Source organism: Leptinotarsa decemlineata, unplaced genomic scaffold (assembly GCF_025532065.1).
Source record: "Leptinotarsa decemlineata unplaced genomic scaffold, Ldec_3_MD MMD2_tig00026294_RagTag_RagTag, whole genome shotgun sequence".
NCBI classification, from domain to species: Eukaryota; Metazoa; Arthropoda; class Insecta; order Coleoptera; family Chrysomelidae; genus Leptinotarsa; species Leptinotarsa decemlineata.
In genome coordinates, this window is record NW_027412674.1 from 3,809,736 (window position 1) to 3,830,056 (window position 20,321).

The 20,321-nt window shown below is 34.7% G+C and overlaps 1 protein-coding gene across 1 annotated transcript in view; it reads right to left on the reverse strand.

The window, feature by feature from the left end:
* The window catches only part of LOC111503134 (centromere protein S), a 31,274-nt gene extending 25,315 nt beyond the window's left edge, over positions 1–5,959 (reverse strand). Inside the window, exon 1 of the mRNA XM_074180188.1 lies at positions 5,805–5,959. Coding sequence (XP_074036289.1) covers positions 5,805–5,819 — 15 coding nt within the window. The 5' untranslated portion in view covers positions 5,820–5,959. The remainder of the gene's footprint in view (positions 1–5,804) is intronic.
* Positions 5,960–20,321: the final 14,362 nt, after the last annotated feature.

The window sequence follows — 20,321 nt, forward strand, 5'->3', positions numbered from 1 at the left end:
CCTGGAAGTAACAAAAATATCAGTTTTTTGTCGAAATTGGATTGTTGTTTAATTTGGTATGATCAAATAACATCTCAATTCATTAACCATCCTAATCGCGTTGTTTGGTTTCTGTGGCAGGAAAAATAAATGCGTTGTTGATATCTGTTGAGAACTGTCAGACGTTTATGAACATATCAAAGATGTATTCAAATGATGAAAGGACTGATATGCTATTTAGTTATGCAAAATCAAACAGAAATCATCTTTTGGCAAGGAATATGTATGTTAAGCTATACCCAAATCGTCGTATTCCGAACATCCAAATGTTTAGACGATTAGAAAGAAATTTGATATGGTGCATTTGACAGAAAGAAAACAAGAAAATGTGTGGTTACTGGAAGTATGAGGAATTAGAATAGATTTTATAGGTTAGCAAATATTACCACATGAAAATTTACAAAATGAAAACATCTTTTTTTGCTAATCAAGATTGCTCTTTACGAGAAATTGCCCACGAAATGGGGATTTCTGTAAAATCCACCACAACTATTTTGAAAAAAAAAACAAATATAAATGCTACAGGATACGCAAAGTTCATCACCTCAATGAAAGGAACTACGGAAGGAGAATACGATTTGCGAAGTGGTTAAGATAGGGAAGTTGGAAATATTTGTAAAAAAATTCACCAACAATGGTTGGTTTAACATAAATATTCATTATAGGTGGAATAATACAAATGAACATTTACAAAAAGAAACCAATTTCCAAGAAAGGTTCGTAATGAATGTTTGGTTGGGAATTGTGGCAACAGGCATCCTTGGCCCTTTCTTATACGATGATCATTTGAATAGTGAATCTTCATTTTCTTTTCAATGAATTCGATGGCTACTTAAATGAATTACCACTGAATGTCCGCCATGAAATACAATATTTTCAACAGGACGGCGCTCTTCCACATAATGCAACAATAGAAAGGAAACATTTAGATGCAATATTCCCATGAAAATGGATTGGAAACAATGGACCACTGAGCAGCTCGATCCCCAGATCTTATTCTTTTAGATATTTTTGTCTGGGGATACATGAACGATGAAGTTTTTTCAACACCATGTACAGATATCAACCATCTCAAACAAAAAATAAGAGAGTCATGTATTGGTATTACACCTATTATGCTAGAAAATTGCCACAGAAATTGTCTGGATCGACAACTTATATGCATACAACGAAGAGGTCATCAATTCCAGCATTTATTGTAGCTTCGATTTTCCGTATTGGTTTCATTTCCCAAAAGTTCATGATGAAATTAATTGTTTTTCTGTTTGATTGCTGTCACTGATGTTGTTGGTTATTTCAAATTAAACGCTATACAAATATCAAATGTGATATACCCTTGGATTATGAATTTATCGCTTCACCAACATCTGTAATAGAAAAGACAGGTCTGTATTTAAAAAAAAATGATGGTGGCCATGTTGACACGAAACGTTTCATCGAATATTTATTATTACATTGTCATAGTACACTTCGAATACAATGTTTTTCTCCATTTTTTGATGTTCTCCGAAATAACAAATTCATTCGACAAAATCGAAAAACCAGCATTTTTGGTTTTCCCTGTATAACTCGAAAAGGGCGAGATTCCCCGTAAATTTTCTTCGACCATTGTCCCCGATGACAGTTACCTTTTTTCCATTTAATCCTCTTCGTAACTGTCACGGTGAAACGGCCCGTATAGAGCGGCCCGTATAGAGCATTTTTTCAACTTTTTCATTTGAGCTTTTAACAATGTAGTCCAACAGTTTTCATGAAGATTCATTGACTAACCTTGAATTCCGATATTTTATAAATTTTACGCCTTACACTTCACTAATTGTTATCAGTAAAAGACTTAATATTACTAGAGTTTTCCCCAATGCCAAATCGTTATTTTAACACCTCGACACGTGTTTCGATCACCAAGTGATCATCTTCAAGGTGAAGATTAAACTAATAATACTTAAAAAGCTATCCTCATTTATACCATACAGGAATACAGGTATACCATACATAGATACCGGTATCTACCTGTTCTAGGTACCTGCCTATTGAGTGTCTTAAATTAATTATGTAAGAGTCAAGTGAATCTAACAATTTAAATACTCTAAGCTATATAAAATTAATTTCACATATCTCCTTATCTATTAGTCTTAAATTAAATTTACAATGTGTCCTTATGTAATAGTCCGGTACATAAAAAAATTAATAATACAATAAAATAATAATAATACAATAAAAAAATAACATTTTAACAAGACATATAGTATACTATTAGGTATTGGTCCACCATCATTATTCATAATATAATTATGTTTACTTATTTCTATATTCTCATAAATTCTCATAAATTCTATACTATGAGAGTATAGAAATAAGTGAACATAATAGTATTATGAATAATGATGGTAGACCAATACCTTCTAATATACTATATAGCTTGTTAAAATAATATTTTATTTTTTAGATGTACCGGACTGTTATATAAGGACACATTGTAAAATTAATTTCAGACTAGTAGATAAGGCAATTTGTGGCAGTAGTAGGAGAATGGATACTCAAGATGATCTCTAGTAGAGCAATAAGTATTAATGTAGAAGACATCACAGTGAAAGGACTGGTCATGAGGGGATGTCCACAGGGAGGGGTCCTATCAACCCTTTTCTGAAACATAGTTCTGGATACCCTGATTAATCACCTTAACAAAAATGGATTCTACACAATTGCATACGCAGATGACATAGTTATCTTGCAGACCGGCAAATTTGTAAACACACTGTGCGATAGAGCGCAGGATGGGCTCAAATTGATAGAAACATGGTGTAGGGAACACTCACTGTCGATCAATCCTTTTCACCAGCAAAAGAAGTTTAACGGGTTTAAAACCTCCCAAAATCTTCAAAAGCAAACTAAACTTCTCTGAAGTACTATCCTCGACAGGAAGCTAACATGGAACTCTCATCTACAGAGTAGAGCAAAAAGAGCATACGTTGCTTATGAACAATGTCGGAGGACAGTGGGACGCGCATGGGGTCTTTCACCCCGTGTTGTCACCTGGATCTACACTGCAATAATAAGACCTATGTTAACGTATGGAGCCATTGCATGGGGACCGAAAGTTCTACAAGCAACGGCCATCCACCAACCGCGGCAATGGAATTAATCACGGGCCTGACCCCTCTTGATCTGTACGTTAAGGAGATTTCCTTGATGGCCATGGTACGATTGCGCACGGCTGGTGTAAACCTCGAAGTAGGAATGGGTCAATTGAGGCTGGGCCTGTGGCGGGAAGCGCTTACTGCGCAACCTCTGCTGCAGGCAACAAGCGATGCAATTGAACCCAGGTTTGTCTTTAATAAACCCTACAAAATACAAATAAAGGAGAACATAGAGTCAGATGATATAAATGCAATACGGATTTACACAAATGGCTGAAAAACCAAAGAAGGCTCGCGGTGTGGAGTGTATTCCAGATCACTAAGCCTAAGAATTAAGTGGTGAATGGGAAGAAATACCAGCATGGTCCAAACAGAACTGGCTGGTATCTCAATCGCCACAAAAGAATTAAACAAGAAAGGAATTTATGGCAAAAACATAACAATCTGCAGTAACAGCAGACAAGCCCTATTAGCCTTGAAAAGACAACGTTTAACCTCAGGGCTAGTACTAGAGTGTCACCAAGATTCAGCCAAAGCCTCGGTAGATAATAACATTTTCCTGAGGTGGATTAAAGGGCACGACAGGAGTAAAGGTAATCGCATTGCCGACTTTTTAGCCAAGGAAACGGCTGGACTTAGAATTTTAGGACCCAGTGGCACCTACGGTCTGATGACTTCGACAATTGCGGAACTAGTCAAGTGTTACACCCATGCTCAATCCTTAAAGAGATGGGACGAAACCAAAGTTTGTAATCTTGGGTGACCCTGGGAAGCTGGCGCCGAAGAAATATATAGGAATGACCAGGAAAAATCTACGCCTAACAGTAGGATTTCTGACTGGTCACTGTCAACTAAGGAAACACCCCCATAATATGGGGCTAGTGGACCCACCTCTATGCAGGATGTGTGAACAGGAAGATGAGACTGTCGGGCATGTCCTGTGCGAGTGTTCGGAGTTATCGTCAATAAAAAGAAAGCTTAGAATTGAAAATGGCCGGCGACAATTCACCAAAAAATAATAAACAGAAGAAACGTATGCTGCAAAAAAATTATATGGAGACAAAAAGTAGATCAACTAGTGGATAGTCTTCATCCGACACATCTAAGAAAATAGTCGTCGCTCACTAGACAGCAAAAAATTGTGAACTTCGTATTAAAAAATCAATGGTAAAAATTTGGTAAGGAAAACAATTTTGATATTCTTCGTATTATCAATCCATAGTAAGCATTTTTTTCAATCACCAGAAGTGCATTACCCTTCTCGACGCACATTTCGCCAACCAAGTTGGAATCTTCAGGAAATGAAAAACCAATTCCTAACTTAGAAGATGTTCTGTAAATACAGACCGGTTTTTAAGCTGACCCCACTATTGCTATCTCGGAAACGGTACGAATCACACGGTTGGTTGAATTGGACGAAAGATCCCAATTTCGAAAACTGGAATAATCTATTATGAGATCGAGAATGTCAGTGTGTTTTTAGAAATATTTGGTAAAAACTAAAATGGTCGAATTTTGTTTTTGGCTCTACTGTCTCGATATAAAAAACAGGTAGAGAAGCTCTCGCTACTATTTCGTATTCGTTATAATCTGATGAAACCAATTTTCAATGCGACGTTTCATTCATTAGATTCATCATCTTCATTTTATTAATACGGACCTCTAGTTTTTTTCTTCTATTTCTGTAGCCACTAAAATAACAAATTCAGCTATGTATTACAATTTGAGTACCCGTGATATCATATAAAAGTTGGCAATGCACTATCAATTATTATTCAATATGGAAATTCCATTGAAAAGTTTCTAATGAAAAAAAGTGGTCATATTTCGAATACGAGTTGCCTACTAATTTTGATGTTATTTTCCACATACTCAAATAAATAAAGAGAAAGTACCTATATTCAAATAATCATTTGTAACTTTTGACAATCACAAGGCAAGTACAAGTTAAAGAACCATCAGGTTATAAGTATTTTGAAAAATGATATCCTTCAATATATACATTTTTTCAATTGACTTTTTCATTTCCGAAATGGAAATTTTATTTAACATTTTGTGTATGAATTATTGAGAAGAGTATTTCAATTGAAACATTTTTGATAGAACCGAAACACTTATATTAGCAAAACAGAAGGAAATTAAAGTTTACAGTGGAAGAATAATTCAGAGATTCAGGAATTTTTAAACCCTTCGGTATACCTGATTTAAAACTATTAACATTTGAATTGAAAGCGGAATATTTTGGACATTGTATTTTATCAAAATCTCATCTCATCCCACAATTACTCAGGTACCGACAATTCCAATGTATTACTGGCAGTAGAATCATTAGAGAAATATAAAGTGCTATCATCATTCAAACTCAGATATTCGCAAACACAGATATCGCATAAAAAAGGAAAGTTTTAAAATCAAACTCCGGAACTCTATCTGATCTCGAAACACATCATGTTAATTTATTAAGTGTCAATTTGTAGGATGAGATCCACTGATACTGTGATTTCAAAGAGTTCATGCGTGGCGGATGTGGTCCCTAGACGCCTCTAATGTAAGAGAAATGTTTGGTAATTATAACACTATAAAAGCGTAATATTAAAACTCAATACTAAATATTGTTGTGAAACTTACTTGTTCAGTTGTCATTTTTATACTGTTTATAACAAAATTCAAAAAATTGTGAGAATAACCACACTTTGTAAGTCACACTTAGACTTACAGCTTTTTATTTACTTCAAATAACGCTTTCAAATATAAACAGCTGATCAAAACTGCATATGCCATCTACAATAGAATGACTGAAGCAAAATATGTATGTCATACCGAAGGATACAAAGTCCATAGAAGCTCAGAACTGGCATTTATGTATACCTTAAAATTTCCAGTACTTACCCTGACCATCAGAGGGAGACGCTAGTACGATGTCAGTATTTATTGTGATTACCAACAGAACTCGGTAGCAGTCGCTGAAAAACCACTCGGTTTTTATAATTTGATTCAAATTTGGCTTTGGCGTACTTTCCAAATTTGATATGATCCGGCCGACTAGTTGTCAGCGATTGCTAGTTACACAATTTTGTTGATACTCACTTTAAATACTGACATCGTACTGCCGTCGTCCTCTAGTGATCAGGGTAAATACTAAAAATTTTAGGGTTCCTGAATATGCCAATTCTGAGCTACTGTGGCATTGTCTAAGGATTGTGGGCTTTGTATTCTTTGGTATACATATACAAACATATCGTTCTGAAACAAATATTTTCAGTGACCTGACATCTGTTATTGAAAAGCAGAACCATTAGCCGTACGTATATAGACTATCCATATACAAAGCTTCAAATGTATTATTTCTGACTTTGTGCGGCTATCCACCAAAAGATGTCACATGTATATTTATTGATGGTGAAAGTTTAACGTACCATAAAAATTCAATAGTTTCCTCTTGAGACGATTCTAAAATGGTTTCGAATAGTTACAGAGCTGCTTGAAATATATGAAGAAATTGGGAGTGCCGCAGACTGTTTCAATTAACAGTCTGATATTAATATAAACAATGCGTGGTGTTCCAGAAATTACATCAATTCAAAAACTTCGAAGTGCTCCGTCGTATCTTTTAGCAGGAAGCACATCATTGAGTTCAACTTCAAAATCCGGTAGAACAGATTAGAGAGATTGTTCTCGATCTAGAATTAACCAACTTGTCTCCTCTGCAAATAGGATGTAGGTATGACTTTTTGGTGCGGTAAAGTAGATATTTTCAAAACACTACTATGTTCAAAAAAATATGTTTGAAAAGTCGAGACTTATGCGAGCTAAGGACTAATGAGGTCTTACCTTTTAACGTGTGATTCCTAACACGGGTTGGACGATAGCAAATGAAAATCGATCGTTCAGCCTGCGGCTTGAACCATCGACAGACGATTCGGCCGATTAACTGAGTAAACAAAGCACCCACGACGAACCGCCTGGCTAGCGACCATTTCTACATTTAGTACTGTTTTGAAATAAATTGGAATACGGAATAATAACATGGTACCCGTTCTATTATACTCTTGCGGCCAATATAGAACGTATCCTAGAAGGACCTTCAAAATTCCTATCATTCAAAACAACTGGAATACCCCTGTCTGTACCTCTAGAAGCTTCATGTCTCCAAACTCATTTTTGAAATTTATAGATATCCATAATTGATATCTAACTTTCGGCAATGCTTATTGCCTTCTTCAGGACAACTGTAATATATCAATGGGTAATTACTTATTACCTGATAACATTTGTTACTTCGTGAGAATGAATAAAAAATACATTTATATGAAAACAGGAATTCATAGATGAAATCAAATGATGTAACCGACTTTGACATATTTATAAATCAGGGAGGAGAATAGAGGGTGATATGAGTTTTTCTTTTCGATTTATCAAATGAATGTACAAATTCTAGTGAAATTGTTGAGGTCTGATCATTAATTCATCGCTTGTTTTTCGTTATTTATCTGAGGCATTTCTGAAAATTATCTTTTCGAAGGAATCTGAATAACATGCTCTGCCAAGGCACATGATTCACTGTTTCTCCTACCACTCTTATGAGAGATAATGTGTGACTAGTTAAAGTTCTAGATGTCTGACCAAAATATTACCTTTCACAATTTTGACTAAAAATTTTGTAAATAATATTTGATTCATTTTTGTTTTCATTGAGTTTTCATTTTACTATGTACCTACATTTTATATGGTCTTAATTCTTTTTAGCTCTTCTGATGTTTACATTTTTTAATACATTAATTGATTTAGGAGTGAGTTCTTGAATACACGGTAGGGATCTGAATGTGGCTACGGTTCGGTTATTTGCGGCTTTATCTTGTGGAATTTGTGATGTATAGGAGATAAATATTACTGGAATTTTTTTTCAACACCAAATCGTTATTTTTAACACCTTGACACGTGTTTCGATCACCAAGTGATGATCTTCAAAGAGGAAGATTGAGTTTTAATCTTCCTCTTTGAAGATGATCACTTGGTGATCGAAACACGTGTCGTGGTGTTAAAAATAACGATTTGTTGTTGGGAAAAAACTCCAGTAATATTCATTACTGCACCAAAGGTTCCAAACAGTGCATCATAAATGTATAGGAAATATTTTATTTGAAGGGCTAGCCGAATGGGTTGGATGAGAATTCTCTAAAACTATTTATTTGAATTTTTTTATTAGAGATTCCTGATATAAATTTGGATGTGAAAGTCTCATAATTTAATTAAATGAAAATAAATACGATGAAATCTCCCAAGAGTAGAATTCATAACAATTGATATAAATAGTAGAATCAAGATATAGGAATCACTAGGATATACAGGTGTTCTTTAAACATATGCTAATATTTAAGGAGGTAATTCTTAGACCCATTTTAACTTTTGAGATACAGGGTGGCAAAGTTTTCAAAAATAATCAGTTTTTTAATAATAACTGAGATACTACGCCACTGCTTTATCTTGAATTAAAAATTATTTTTAAAATCTCCATACATTTTTGAGCACATTTGATTTATTGGGTTTTCTTTGTCCGACGCATGGTTTTCGCTCAAAAAATAAAAAATCGCTTCACTTAAGGATAAATTTCTTGAAAATCTGATGCGGTATCGTGCATCGACTGAAAGCAAACTAAGAGATCAGATTTGTTGCAAAACAATTGAGGATCTAAAAGGTATTTGTTTGCTGTCAGATGCACTGTTCTCAATTAAAATTACGTCATAACGCTTAATAATTCTTGAAAACATAAATTTAGTTATCCTGGAATAAATGACGTGTAGTAGAATTTATTTACTGCACCTCTTGGATATATGGAGTTTGTCGATATGTGATTTCTTTTAAAGATTAAAAGCAGAAAAAACAGCGTACCCACCATAGCAATAAAAAACGAAATCTCTGTATATACAAACGTCAGTAGTTAATATTGATGTTGGTTTAAAGTAAGGTGTTGGTGTTAAAAACTGTCACAGCGCGTTTTGATTGATTTTGAAGTGTTATTGAAGTTATTTTGGTATTCCGCTGTTTTTCTGAATATCAGTAAATATGGTAAATTATACGAATGCGGAAATGGCGCAAATGCATTACGTATATGGCCTTGCCGATGGTAATGCAACAGAAGCCAGGCGCATTTATCAGGAAAGATATCCTAATCGTGCCTTACCAGATAGCCGAACCTTTTCAAATATTCATCGTCGACTTGGGGAAACTGGTAGTTTCAAGAAAGGGACTCCGGAAGATAGACCTCGTGTAGTAAGAACTCCTGAAATTAAGGAAGCGGTGCTGCAAGAAATTGAGGTACATCCTGAGACGAGTACGAGGAAGATCGCTAGAACTCTGGATATTTGTCATCAAATTGTTTGGCGTATTTTAATTGATTTTTTGTTATACCCATACCATATTTCAAGAGTGCAGGCATTACTCCCCAGAGATTTTCCACAGCGTGTGAACTTCAGTCAGTGGTATCTACAAAGTATTGCACTAAATCCGCAGTTTGAGACACAAATTTTGTTCACAGACGAAGCAAATTTTTCTCGGAATGCCATTCAAAATTTCCATAACAATCATGTGTGGGCTGAAGAAAATCCCCATGCAATAACCGAAACCCATTTCCAACACCAATTTTCGGTTAATGTATGGGCAGGAATTATAGGTGATCATCTAATAGGCCCATTTTTTCTACCAGGACGCCTTGATGGTCGTTCTTATTTACACTTTCTCGAAGAAGACTTACCTGGGTTATTGGAAGATGTGCCACTTGCGTTAAGGAATCGAATATGGTACATGCACGATGGCGCCCCTGTTCATTTCAGTGTAATTGTCCGAAACCATTTAAATACAGTTTATCCTAATTGTTGGATAGGTCGCGGAGGACCTCAGCAATAGCCAGCAAGATCCCCCGATCTCAACAGTTCAGATTTTTTTTATGGGGTCACCTTAAAACTCTTGTGTATAAAACTCCCGTTAATACTTTAGAAGATTTAAGAGAGCGAATAGTTGCCTCGTAAGAAACTATACGAAATACGCCGGGAATATTTGAACGGGTGCGTAATTCCATGCGTAGAAGGGCGGAAACATGCATACTAAGTGCAGGTGGCCACTTCCAACAATTTTTATAATCAGTTTTGGTATTATTACTAATTAATAAATTTGTGCTATTCGTTTAGACTTACTGTCACAAAATAAAATAAAACTCGTTTTTGTGAAAAATTTATTTTTTTGCAGATTATGTTTTCAAATATTATTAGGGAATATTATCAGATTCTCATTCATTTTAGAACTGATCTAATTTCTTAATTTGCTTTCTGTCGATTTTTATTTTTTTGAGTGAAAATCATGCGTCGGACAAAGAAATACCGGGAGATCAAATTTTCTCAAAAATAAATGAGGATTTTAAAAATGATTTTATTTTGAAAAGAAAGCATTGGCGTAGTACTTTTTCCCCAAAATTATTCAATGCGAAACCCGTAGGGATGCCACTGTTTGAAAAAATACAAATTTGTGTACATCAGAAAATGCGCCTTGAGGCATGGAACATATATACCAAATATGCCAAAGATGTCTACAAAATTATCTCAGTTATTACTAAAAAACTGATTATTTTTGAAAACTTTGCCACCCTGTATCTCAAAAGTTAAGGCGTTTAGGACATACGTCCATAGGAAGTTTTTTTCTTAAACTGGGTCTAAGAATTACCTCCTTAAATATTAGCATGTGTTTAAGGAACACCCTGTAGAATACTGGGTATCTTATATTCGAAGTGAGACCTCTCGTTAGTTCTGAATCCATTCTTCACTCGTATGTCATTGACTTTTTTTGAAACATCAAGAAGAACAAGTTTTCATACTGATTCGGTTTCAATAGATATTTGTTAGTTAGGTTACTGTGCAGTGGTCCCAATTTTATGTTTGAGAAGAGTATGCTATCTGACTTGCATTTACGGATTTTTCTATTTCACTTCTTCAAGATTTCCCCGAGGAATTTCGAAACATTTCAAAATATTGTTCTCTACTTCCCTTTCTTTTCTTATATTTCAATTCAACTCTAAATATATTAGTTGAATGATTTTTTTTTCCAGTGTATTCTAATCCTTCAGTTTTTTATCTCTATAAATGATTCGATTATAATTTCATTTATTTGGTTTCTGCACATAGGCTGTGATAGTAAAGCATTCCTTTGAAGGTGGTTGACTAGATATGGTGCCTTTCATTAGTTCGAACTTCCATTGTCTACAAACAAATTTGAAATTCTTGTAAGAATCAATAGAATTGAAAATATTATCTAAAAAAATTACAATCATATCAAGCAAAATGACTGAAATTACCATGAAGTAACATAAAAGCAACTATTGAAAATTTAACATTTAACAAGAAATGAAAATTAAAAGATTTCAAGCCAAGTAACTTCACGACGTTTCGATTGTTAGTATCCACAATCGTCTTCGCGGGTGATGACTGGACTTATTTCTCCGAAAGATGACTATTTATAGGTTATTCGAATGCTTTCACCTATCCCTTCTTTCCTCTATCCGCTTCATCGGTTTTAGCTGGAGCTGACCGTTTGGCGGGAGTTGGCCGTTTTCCGCTTGATTATAGGGTTCAATATGTTGCGTATCTCTACGCTAGCTTGGCTAAATGTGTTGTTGGACAACATATATGCGGCTTCTTTGAATTTCCCCTGAACCAGTGTTCCCCCTTGTGGATGAATTCAGCTTGAGACCACTTGATGTTCAATATATGACGTGGTGCTTTGTTTGCTTTCTCAATCAACCGATGTGTGACTCGGTGGTTCAAGCCACAGGCTGAACGATCGAATTTCACTTGCTATTGTCCAACCCGTGTTAGTAATCATACTTTAAAAGGTAAGATCTCGTTAGTCCTTAGCTCGCACAAGCTTCGACTTCTGAGGATTGTCGTTCGTAGGGATACAACAGCTGGTTAACGGAAAAATATATTTTAAATATATATTTCTTGTTTATTGTTCAATTTTCAATTGTTGCATACATCTTAGATTGGAATATTCAACACTATTTTTGATGTCATTTTTTATTCAAATTAAAACCAACAAACACCATATAAAAGTATATATTTCTAAAAACTTCATATTCACATGATGTTGATGTGGCATATAAAAAATTCTTAGGTGAAACTGAGGAAGAAATACATATCAATCCCAACAGATTTTGGTCATTTATAAACAATAAACAAGGCAGCTCCAAAATATCACAAGTACTGAATTTTGACCAAAAATTGTTTCACAGCGCCATCTAGTGTCGAGTTACAGAAAAATTGATAGCCTAAAAACCCTTTCTCTGAAAAATTTCTTATACATGTCAAGTTTCATCACGATCGGTTGAGCGATGTAGAAGTTTATCACTTACCAACCAACCAACCAACCAACCAACATTAGATAAACGAGGTAGCTCCAAAATATCACAAGTACTAAATTTTGAGGTCAATTGCTGGAGGGGCCCTCTAATATCGTAAACGGTTTTGTCAATCTTTTCAAGCAATCGTATACCGCTTCTTCCCCTTTTCAACCAAACTCTGATATTGATAATAATCACTTTCTTGATATATCAAGCTTCAGTGAAAACGAAGTATACGAGGCACTAAAGTCGCTCAAGCCTAAAAAGACCACTGGTCCAGATGACATTCCAGCTTTAATCCTAAAAGATTGTGCACTTGTGCTTGCTCGTCCTCTATCTATACTAATTAATATCTGCTCAAGATCGGCTACAATACCAAGGATCTGGAAATCATCAAAAGTCTGTCCTATTTTCAAGAAAGGAGATAGACGAGATATTTCAAATTATCGGCCTATCTCTATTATTTGCAACTTTGCAAAGGTTTTTGAGATTCTGCTGGAGCGAGTTATATATCGGCATGTTAGTTGCAATATAAGTATAAACCAACACGGTTTTATGAAAAATCGTTCAACGGTCACCAATCTTCTGACTGTAACCCAACATATTGCTGAATCTATTGACAATAAGGCCCAAACTGATGTTATTTACACAGACTTTTCTAAGCCCTTCGACAGGCTTGACCATGGCATTCTACTGAACAAACTAGTAGCCTTTGGATTATCTCCATCTTCAATCGCACTCTTTCAGTCCTATCTACGAGATCGAAAACAATATGTTCGGCTCAATGGTTTCAAATCTACCGAATATAGTGCTTCTTCCGGTGTTCCACAAGGTTCAAATCTAGGACCGTTGCTCTTCAATATATTCATCAATGATATTGCAGATGTTATAGATATGTGTTTCCTTTTATATGCCGATGATATAAAACTATACTCTCTGTTGAGAACATAGATGATTGTGTGAACCTCTCAGGAAACGTAGGACGGGTTGTAGAATGGTGTTATCGAAATAACTTGTCACTGAACCTGTATAAATGTAAGGTCATGTCTTACAGTTTGAAAACGAATATCTTGATCTTTGATTATTCAATAAAAAACGTTTTCCTGGTGAGACCAGAAACATTTACTGATCTTGGCGTCACATTTGACACTGCACTATCATTTAATAGGCATATCGATAATGTTGTAACCTCCTACTGTCGTTTGTACGGATTAATTGCACGTAACAGTAGTGATTTCAAAGAAACTTCGACTTTGAAAACTTTATTCTATGCTTTCATAAGATCAAAGTTAGAATACGCGTCAGTTGTGTGGAGTCCCTATTATCAATATCACATTGATGGAATAGAAGCAATTCAAAGACGATTTTTAAAACTGCTAAGCCTAAAAACCGATGGCATTTATCCTCCAATAGGAACAACCCACTCTGAATTGCACAAAAGCATAACTTTTGCAGTATCGAAAAAAGGCGTGAATATTATAGTGTTGCACTAACCTATAAAATTATCAAAAGCATAGTTGACTGCCCAACATTACTGGAAAAGTTTAATATTTGCATTCCTAGAATCTATTCCAGACACCCGAGTACTTTCTATATAAAATCATCTCGCACAAATGTTCTGGAGAATTCTCCAATCCATACCATGTGTAAAGTGACAAATTCTGTTAGCGATAATTTAGATATATTTAGTTGCAAATTGTCAAATACAAAATTCCACTTCCTAAAATTATTGTTTTGTCACCTATAATAAATATAAAATGTGTAGTCTCTATAGTCACTTGTTTGTATTGTTTGTAGTGTTCGTAGACTTTACAGTCACTTGTTTGTGATGTATTTATTATACTCTGTTATTTCCTGCTCTGTTATTGGGCTGTAATGTCCTGTAGGGTATTGTATTACAAATAAATAAATAAATAATATTCAGTCAATTTCAACACTAGCATTCAGGAATTTAACATTTTATCCAATTAATTTACTACTTCATTCATAATCACATTACTAGGTACTATGAAGGTGAGGTGATTGATATAAGGAATACAAAAATGAATGCTCCTTATTATTAATTTGATATGAGTTTAAAAACAACTTTGCTGACATTCCACCTAGTCACCTCAATATGTTTTTGTATATTCTGTTATGTTCTTACTTCAGGTGAATAAAGACGTTATTATTATTATTATTATGTTATTGGTTACAATAAAAGTATTGACCGACTTTCACAATAATGATGTAGAAAATATCTACTATTTCTGTCGCTTTCTCATTTACTCATGAAAATACAATTTTGCTATGTGACAAACCATTCGGGATTTTAATATTGATTACTCACTCATATAAATAACTGCATACTGTTTTATATTGGCATGTTCTACGATTATATGACTATACCCAAAAACACGTCGCAATAAAATTACATAATGAAATTATTGAAGAACCATCAATTTTATCAAATATATTTAATGATTATTTTGTACACATACCAAAGGAAATAATAGGAAATATACAACACCTAAATCGTCGAATTAAATATCCACAAAATAATTTTCAAACAGAGAGTATGTTTGTTCAATATGTTTCTGAGATAGATTTTCTCAATGTTATAAAATATAAAATTAAAAATAAGCCCTCCTGTGGTTATGATGGAATTTCAGCTGTAATATTTAAAAAAATTGCAGAATATATAGGTAAACCTCTAACTCACGTGATTAATAAGTCTCTTCAGGACGGGATATTCCCAACAAAATTGAAAACTTCATTAGTGTCTCCTATTTTAAAGAAAGGTAATCCATCTGATATATCTAATTATAGACCAATCACTATTCCATCAGTAATATCAAAAGTAATTGAATATGTGGTTCTAAATCAACTGGTATCGTTTTTAGAGAGGAACAAAGTTATTATGGATAATCATCATGGTTTTCGTAGCCAATACTCTACTACAATAGCAATTATCTCGTTCTATGAGAAAGTATTAATAGCTACTGAGAAGGGTGAAGATCCAACAGGAATATTTTGTGATTTGAGTCGAGCTTTTGATTGTGTTCAACACGAAACTCTGCTTGATAAGTTATATAAATTTGGTATAAGAGGTAAAATTCATGACTGGTTTAGCTCGTATCTGAAAGGACGGAAACAAATTGTAAAAATCTCTCATTGTGGTAAAACATCTCGGTCATCTCCTCCAAGAAATGACATTGGGGTACCTCAAGGCTCCATTCTGGGGCCAATACTATTCATCTTAAATATTAATGAGCTACCTCTGATCTTAACTGATGCATTCACAACATTGTATGCAGATGACTCAACGCTACTTTTTACAGGAGAAAACTCTGAAATTCTGAAAACAAAAATTAACACCACAATGCACACCTTTTCAGTCTGGTCTTCTGATATGTCTCTTCTTTTTAATACAAACAAAACAAATTGTGTAACTTTTCATACTCATCAAAACAAAAACGTACCGCCATTAAATGTCAACATTATTAACACATGCATTTATAGTACTGAAAGTGTTGAATTTCTTGGAATTTTTTTGGACGAAGACTTATCATTTCGAACTCACTGTCTACAGCTTTCTAAGATACTGAACTCAAATTGTTACCAAATCAGAAATCTTAGATATACATTGAATTTGAATCATCTCCGCTCATTCTATTTTGCAGAAGTTCAATCAAGAATTAACTATGGTATTGCAGTCTGGGGTGGATCAGCATATGCACAAAATGTTTTTCTGGCTCTGCTAGAGTCTCATTTAACCATAGTTGTCGTGACCTTTTCAGAAACATGAGGATTTTAACAGTTAATGGTATTTTCATTTTAGAAGTTTTGAAGAATATACACAAAGCTCGTGACGACCATATGCGTGTAGATGAACTACACAATTATGATACTAGACAGAAAGGAAAATATTGCGTTCCCTTCAGACGCTTGAATATTAGCTTAAATTCACCTACTCTACTCTATAATCGACTTCCACAAAGATATAGATCCTTTTCAAACCGGAAATTTCTTATTGAAGTGAAAAAGATACTAATTGATCTGTGACCCTACTTTCTAGAAGATTAATATGGATTTATTTTTTAAAAGACAACCTGTAAACATATATTATTTCACTATCCTATGTTAATTGTATTTTGTCTGCAATCCTTGTTATGCATGTACATAATTTATTTTATTTTATCATTTCACTCACTGTACTTTGTTGTATGTCTATATGTTTTTTGACTTGTCCTATAGCTGTATTTGCTCGAATGGATAAATGAAGAATTGAATTGAATTGAAAAAAACATACAATAATAGCGTGATGATTATATTTATAGCAGTTGATATAATTTTTTTTTTCGATAAACACTACTATCAATATCACAGAACCTATATACTGGGAATCTCATTTTCGAAGTAAGACCCCGTTAATTCTCACCTCGCCCAAATTTCGACATTTGGAGGTTGCAATTCCTAGTGAGGAGAAAGGTTTCTTGCAGAAAAAAAACTTTTGAAACCACCCTTTATGTCATTGAAGTAGTTGTTTACAGCTGATTCTCGGCCTCCCCCCACCACTATGACGTATTAATTGCTTTTTTTATTGGTTGTTGTTTGGTGAAGTTTTTTTGTTGTGCAGTGAAGTCAAGGCGTTGTGACCTTGAAGTGTCTGGTGCATGGATCGTTCAGATTTTTTTTTCATATGAGATTTTGTGTGTTTATGTGTGTGTGTGTGTGTGTGTGTGTAGGAGAATGCATGGTACAGGGTTTCATCATGTGCTTGTTTGTCTATGTACAAACATACGTCTGCATACTTCGAAGATCCTCCAAGTAATAAATGCTCCATCGGTGTTAGGGCACCAAGTTAGTAGTGGAGTGACGTCACAGCAATAACCGTTCAACGGCTAGAGAGCGACATGTTCACTCCACGACGTGTGGCAGAGTAATGCGTATTCATCGGTCTGCCCTCACCTCTCCCGAAGCGATGAAGGTTCGCTCTAGCCCCGCTATCGATGGTGACACAACGGCAGCCGAGGACTGTTTGCCTAGCGTCTACCCTCTCCGAGACCGCAACGACCACTGCTTGCTCGTATATCGACATCTGTTATCGCATTCAGTTGGGAGGTAATCTTGGCGCATGTAGTTGAGAAGTGGGGTTGGCTATGACGTCTTGACGGGTCCTATCAGAGTGTATTTAAGAAGCGTACGAGTGTTGGCTATGTCAGTTTACATCAAGTGAGTTAGTGAGAACTATTATATAAAATGTATTCCTGTGACTGTGGTAAATCTTTCACTCGTAGTGATAATCTTCGTCGGCATCAGCTCCAGAGTTGCCAAGGAGGGCCTGCAGTGAAACGGGTGAGAGTGGATAATGCAACACCTATGTATACGTGCAATTGTTGTAATGTGACAATTCCTATGAGCCAAGTGAATTCTCACCGAAGAACCATGAGTCATAAAAATAATGCATGTGTTCAATTGTCTGACGGTGTTCAAATTATAACGAATGCATTCAATTGCCGCATTGCTACATACAGGGTGGAGAGTTCGATTGTAACCAGTGACTACATGTCATTTTTCAATAAGATTAGGCAGAAGGTCATTGAATTACTGGAATCAGCCATTAGGATCCATAAAAGCATCAAGGTGAATATGGAAGTTTTTGGGAATTATATTCTTCAGACTGATGATTCGAGGGACACGAAGTCATTTAATTCCCAAAATAAAATAGTGGACCAATCTTCAGATTTGAATGCTGTTTTTGATGGATTCCGTGATGTAATTGTGGCTCAAACGACTGAGTTCCAGGATCGTGACTCAGGTATTTATTTTTTAAAAATTTCAATAAGATTGAATAGTAATATTTTTTTTTTTTATAATTCAGGTTGGACTTGTGAAAAAATATTGTTTCTCGAGGTCAACATTAATAAATACAGTCCACTGGAAGGACGTTCATATGTGAAGCTGCCTCAATGTATTCAATGGAAGAAAGCTGTTGTGAATGTTCGTAATGAAGATCAATATTGTTTTGCTTGGGCTATAACATCAGCATTATATCCTGCAGATAGTCGAGTGTCCGAACTTACGTCATATCCACATTTTTCCACTGTTTTAGATGTCACAGGTATGGATTTTCCGGTTAAAGTTAATAATAAGAGTATCGAAATATTCGAAGATAGGAATGATATTTCAATTAATGTTTACGGTTTAGAGAGTACATTTGAGAAGGGTAAAATGAAGTATGAAGTGATTGGTCCATTGCGATACTCACAGAGAAGACTCCGGAGACATGTCAATTTGTTGTTTATAACTGATGACTCCGGTAATGGTCACTATTGTTGGATCAAAGATCTTTCAAGATTAGTTTCTAATCAACTATCAGCTCATAGACAGAAAAAATATTTTTGTGACGGATGTTTGATATATTTTTCTGATGAGAGATTGCTTTTACGTCATAATATGTATGATTGTAATCACATTAGTACCACAACACCAACTACTAATTTAAAGATCAATAAATATGGTAGAATGGTTGCGGAAAATAAACTAATGTTTGAAAACTTTGAGAGGCAAATGAGGGTGCCATTTGTAGTGTATGCTGATTTTGAATCAGTGCTTAAACCGATTCATGTGAATGAGCCAAATCCTGGAAGTTCATACACGATTAAAACATTCAAACATGCCCCATATTCATTTGCTTATTTGATAAAGTGTTCATATAATGATGATTTGACAAAATTTGTTACATATAGGGGTGTAGATGCAGCTCAGAAATTTGTGAGTAGCATTGAAGATGATTTGAAAGAGATACATGAAAATCATCTCAGAAACCCTAAACCAATGGATACACAAACTGTCGAAGAAGAAGAACAGTTTGTTGCAGCCAGAACTTGTGATATATGTAATAAAGCATTTACTGATGGTGACGTCAAAGTAAGAGATCATTGTCATGTCACAGGAAAGAAAAGATCACATGCCGCTCACTCGAAATGTAATTTAAATTTCAAAATACCAAACTTCATACCTATCATTTTTCATAATTTAAGTGGTTATGATTGTCATTTATTCATAAAAGAATTGTATAGGAATAAAGAGAAAGTTGATGTTATCCCGCAAACTAAAGAGAAATATATATCTTTCACGAAGCATCTCTTTACACACAGCTATACCGATAAAGATGGTGTGGTTAGGAAGAATTATCTCAAAATGAGATTTATCGATAGTTATAAATTTATGACTAATTCGTTGGAGAAGTTGGGTGCAAACTTGACCTCCGATCAATGTTTGGAGATGCACAAACATTTCCCACAAATTGAGAAATTCAATTTGATGAGACAGAAAGGTGTATTTCCATATAGTTTTGTTGATGACATTGACAAATTGAATTATCCATTACTTCCGACAAAAAATCAGTTTTATGACACACTCAATTGTGAACATATATCGGAAACTGATTATGATAGGGCTAGAAAAGTTTGGAATTTATTCGAGTGTCAGAATTTGGGGGAATACTCTGATTTGTATTTGAAGTCGGATGTATTGCTACTATGTGATATTTTTGAAAACTTCCGCACCACAAGTTTAGAGATATATAACTTAGATCCGGCACAATATTACACTGCACCTGGATTATCATGGGATGCCATGTTGAAGTTCACTAATGTTGAATTGGAATTACTAACTGACATTGATATGATTCACTTTTTTCAAAAAGGTATACGAGGTGGAATTAGTCAATGTAGCGAGAGGAAACATATAGCAAATAATAGATTTTTACCCAA